This window comes from Setaria viridis, chromosome 3 (genome assembly GCF_005286985.2).
Source record: "Setaria viridis chromosome 3, Setaria_viridis_v4.0, whole genome shotgun sequence".
Taxonomy (NCBI): Eukaryota; Viridiplantae; Streptophyta; class Magnoliopsida; order Poales; family Poaceae; genus Setaria; species Setaria viridis.
This window is the reverse complement of record NC_048265.2, coordinates 25,590,429-25,595,190: the sequence shown is the minus strand read 5'-3', so window position 1 is coordinate 25,595,190 and position 4,762 is coordinate 25,590,429. Positions and strand designations below refer to the sequence as shown.

At 46.8% G+C, this 4,762-nt stretch overlaps 1 protein-coding gene across 1 annotated transcript; it reads left to right on the top strand.

The window, feature by feature from the left end:
- The first annotated feature begins 2,110 nt into the window (after positions 1–2,110).
- Positions 2,111–3,297, top strand: LOC117847633 (uncharacterized). The gene is made up of 2 exons (XM_034728873.2): positions 2,111–3,018; positions 3,085–3,297. Exons 1-2 carry the CDS (start codon positions 2,373–2,375, stop codon positions 3,087–3,089), a joined length of 651 nt encoding a protein of 216 aa, XP_034584764.1. The 5' UTR covers positions 2,111–2,372; the 3' UTR covers positions 3,090–3,297.
- Positions 3,298–4,762: the final 1,465 nt, after the last annotated feature.

The following is a 4,762-nucleotide window of genomic DNA, read 5'->3' as shown; positions in this document are numbered from 1 at the left end:
TTGTTGTGCAACCGGTATTGCTACTTCGGTATAGGGGAGTCGTTAGTACCGGTTGAAATAACCGGTACTAAAGGGGTATTAAAAAATAAAAAAAATAAATCACCCCGCCAAGCCCGAGCTCAAGCCGGCCTGAGCCCGGGCCCCGCTGCCCCTCGCGCCAAGCCCCCGCCGCCACATGCCGCCCGTCCCCATCGCCCCCCCCTGCCCGGCCCCGCCGCCCTCCCGCCACCGTGCCTCCTCGCCTCCCTGCAGCCCGCCGTCGCCCACAGCCCGCCGTTACCCGCAGCTTGCGCCTATCATCACCTGCCTGCCGTCACCTGTCGTCGCCCGCCCGCCATCGCCCGCTGTCGCCTCACCTCACCCTGCCGCTGCTCCTCACTGCCGGTGAGGGGCGAGAGGAGGGGGGAGGGGAGGGGAGGCAGAGGAGGAGCCGGCAGCTGGAGAGGAAGGGGGAGGGCACGGTGCTGAGAGAGAGAGAGAGAGAGAGGAAGATAGGGGGCGGAGAGAGATGGGAGCGGGTACGGGGTGGAGATGGATAAGAGCGGGTTGGGAGCTCCTTTAGTACCGGGTGGAACTTCCACCCGGTACTAAAGGTCACCCATTAGTACCGGGTGGAGCCTCCACCCGGTACTAATGTGCTTGAGAGTACTTGGTGGAAGCTCCACCCGGTACTAATGGGTGACTTTTAGTACCGGGTGGAACTCCCACCCGGTACTAAAGGAGGTCACGGGGGCTCCTGGGTAGACCTAGTACTGATGCTCCCATTAGTACAGGGTCAAAAACCAACCAGTCTATGAGTCAGGACCAATACTCAGTTTTCCAGTAGTGAAAGAACAAAAAACAAATTACCCGTGTAATTTTATCAGATCTGAGACGAATGTAGCACACAACTAACTGTTCTACCATATTTTACAGATAAAAAAACAGCACTAGAATTCTTAGGTACTCCAGTTACCAACCGGAGCTAAAGAGCCCCTTTACGTGGAAATTAGATTGATACATATCTCCATTTTAACTAGAGCTATACAATAATATATGTTATAGAACCCAACTCAATGGTTAGGTCTGGCTACCTCTCACAAGATCTTGCACTAGAATCTAATAACTGTGAGCCCACGTCCTTTTAATTTTAAAATGGCAAGTCAAATTCCACCAACTTAACTAAATCATCTTTGTATGACATTATACATACATTATGTACATAACAGTAGTTAAACAACCACTAATTTACAATTATCAGCTCTTAAAAAATTGTACGGTATATTTCTGGTGTATTTTTTATGTGCATCCAGCTCAAATTCTATCGTGTACATGTTGAGCTAACTGTCTAGCCAGTTGTAGTTCATTAGATTTATCTCCCTACAGCTAACGAAGGGAACATATGAACGTGGGCAAGGTTTAATTTGACGGTTTGATTATGTTGCCAAGGCAAGCATGTGCAGACAATTACTTTGGTCTTGGTCCTGGGATGAGAGGAAAATAGAATTTTGCTTAATTAGACCAGAAAGCAAAATTCTTGAGAGGTTGAGGTTGAAATCTAATTTGGTGCCTGTACTAGTTGTGCAATCCCAACCTCTCAAGAATCATGTACACCTCTCTGTTTGAAGTCATGTACATCAGGCATGTAGAAAGGGCAGGGTCAAACTACCAAAAAAAACTTAGCTTACTCGTGTGAAACTAATATAGTTTTTTTCTTCTAAAAAAATAGTGCAGTTATTTTTTATTTTTAAGAAAAATATTCTTAGACTTCCTTTGAAATATATCTTTTTGCTAACAGACCCTACAAAAATTAGCAGTGAAAAATCACCATGGGGCTCTTGGGTTTTCCTAACTCTAGAAAACGAGGAAAGATCAGAGTATGTATAACCATTGGGAATTCGTTACAAAACACTACTTTCAGTACATTGTATGCAAGCTTAGATAAGTATGAAAAAGAACCTATATATGTAGTGGCAATAGCGTGCAACTTACTGTTATGTTTGAATATGTGGACCTATCTATAATTTTTGTCATAAAATGATCCATCATCTCCACGAATAAAATATACACTTAATAAGTGAGATTTGATTGCTTGATTATGAAACCCCAAAGTCAGAGACAAGCCTAATGGGTTCATGTGCCCTTTGCTCAGGTCCACATTGCCTGCCTCCCTGACCACTAGGGCTCTCAATAACCCACCCCTGTATCTCTAGTACATCTCTCCCTGGCTAGCCATTAGCTGCTGACATCCCTCTCTCCCTACAAACTTCAAAGCCACATTTGTACATCCTCTAGCTACAATTTCCCACCCCGTCCCTCCATTTCCAAACCCCCAAGCTCTCACTTTAGTCAAACAAACTTCATCGATCTCTCAAGAACAGCCAAAAAGGACAATGCTGGACAAGAAGGAAGACAGGACGCGGATGCTCCCCAAGAGCTCGAGCCAGAAGACGCTCCGTGCCGCCATGCAGGAGGAGCGGGCCACCATGGCCAGCCGCCTGCTCTCCAAGGACCCCTCCTCCGTCTCCAACCCCTCCTTCCGCGTCTACTACGGCGTCGCCTCCGCGGGCTCCGTGCCCTTCATGTGGGAGTCGGCGCCGGGCACGCCCAAGAACTCCATCTCCGACACCACCCTCCCGCCGCTCACCCCGCCGCCGTCCTACTACAGCAACAAGGGCGCCGCCAAGACCAAGTTCTCCAAGTCCCAATCCTCCAAGAAGCTCTTGTCTTCCTCCAAGCCGGCGAGCTTCGTCCAGAGCATCCTCCCCAAGCTGCGCCGGAGCCACACCATGCCGTCACGGTCACCGTCTGCGGCGGCGCCAACGTCCAAGGAGGGCGCGCAGGTGCAGTGCACCCGGAGCCGGAGCAGGCTGCTGGCGAGCCCGCGCTCGTCCTTCTCGTCGAACTCGAGGGGAGATGACGAAGATGACGGCGGCGCGGCGTCGTCGCCGACATCCACGCTGTGCTTCCGGACGCGGCACTCCGGCGGGGGTACCGGGAGGCTGCACGGGCTGCTGGCGTCAGTGGTCGGAGGGCAAGGTACCACCGCTTCTTGATTAGGGTTCGCATCTCCCGGTGTTCTTGATGACATTTCTGATTTCTCAGGGTAGTGTGTGGGTGCTTCTACTATGTCCGTCTCGGCGTCGTCTTCTACACTTACCTTGAGAAAAATTACCAGGGGGGCTTTGTCATTGTACGTTATATGACATGGTATATGAACAATATGTGTAGCAGTGTTTGTAGTAGGATGCACTCAAAACAGATGGTGATCGATTTGTTCATGCTGAAGCCAAATAATGTGTCTTATACAGATCTGCATGTCCGCGTCACCGTGTGAGCAGAGAGCTGCTTTGTCTCCATGCTTTCTCTATCGCCTTTTAAGATGTATACTTCGTATTCAAGTTTCGAACAAGTCAATTCTTGCTTTGTAGCTACGGGAATGTCATTCAATCCCAGGAATCAGTAATCTTGACCTTGATAGTGACCCTACTTGGAACAGCTTAAATCCAGCTTATGACCAAAATAAACTGAAACTAGAAGCTAAACGGCGTACTTTTTTGCAGCTTTTTTTTTGCCGCACTTCTCCCGCCACTTCCATTTGTACTAAAACGCAGAAGTTAGTTCAGACCCACTTCTCAAATAAGCATTATTTCAATATTTATACAGCTTACCAGAGAAGCGCTTCTTCCTACCGCGGTTCCAAACAGGACCAGTATTTCAAATTTATATCGATCATGTTTTCCCTTTTCAAGACCAAACTCAGGTTGCAATTATTTTTAATCGTCTACGATTTCAGATTCAACAAAGAGTACGTGGAATTCCATTCAATGAGGCCACCCTGTTATATAAGGTCCCAAGTATTACAATGAACTAAATTCCGAAAGATTATTGATCAGAAGGACTACAACTACCATAAATTGTGAAATTATCAGAAAATGTTAGTGGTAGTGTATATATACTTTTGGACTGCAATGGACCTTTCATTTTCTATAAAACATAGAAAAGGTGTTCTGTGTAGGTGTCGAAGCTCACACTTGTACATCATCTGTTTGCTATTTATTATTTCACATGGTGAGCTTACCACGAAAACTGTCTTCCTGTTCATGCTTTAAGGTTAGCTACAGGAACTTGAAACTGAAGCACACCAACTTCTGCTAAACTTATACGTCATCTGTTTGTATATGTTCTACTCCCTCATCTTAAATTATTATTCGTTTTAGTTTTTTTTAATACATAGTTTTTGCTATGGACCTAGATGTATGCATGTCTAGATACGTAGCAAAAGTTATGTATCTAGAAATGTTAAAATGAATAGTAATTTAGGATGGAGGGAGTACCTCTGTTTACACCAGCATGAAATCTGGAATCTTTAAGAAAAAGTCTGGTGTCAAGGTTGGGATGCAGAGATTTACCAAAGAGTTGCAGTTAGACATGTAAAATAACAGGTCAATTCTCGCAGAATTTTTAAAAACAGATGTTCAATAGGATACCAAAAGTCTCTTGTGGAATCTCCCTATTCATGTGGCCGGCCGGAAGGTACATGTGAGGCGTGATGATATGAGATGAGGAGGGGACGGACGGTGGCACACGGTGCCGCAACAGCTGCTGCAGCTGGTACAGATGCAGCGCAGGCTTATGAATGAATGAAGATAGATCAGGGGTCGTCAGAATTCAGACGATCGATCGACCACACAACAGCCATGCATCACCATTTAATAGAGCTAGCCACCACCGTACCGGACTGTGCTGATTGTTATTGGAGGGCGGCCTGGTCTGATCGATC

What these genes read in the sequence shown, in the direction of transcription:
- LOC117847633 (XM_034728873.2), top strand. Translation starts at nt 2,373, where the DNA reads ATGCTGGACAAGAAGGAAGACAGGACGCGGATGCTCCCCAAGAGCTCG.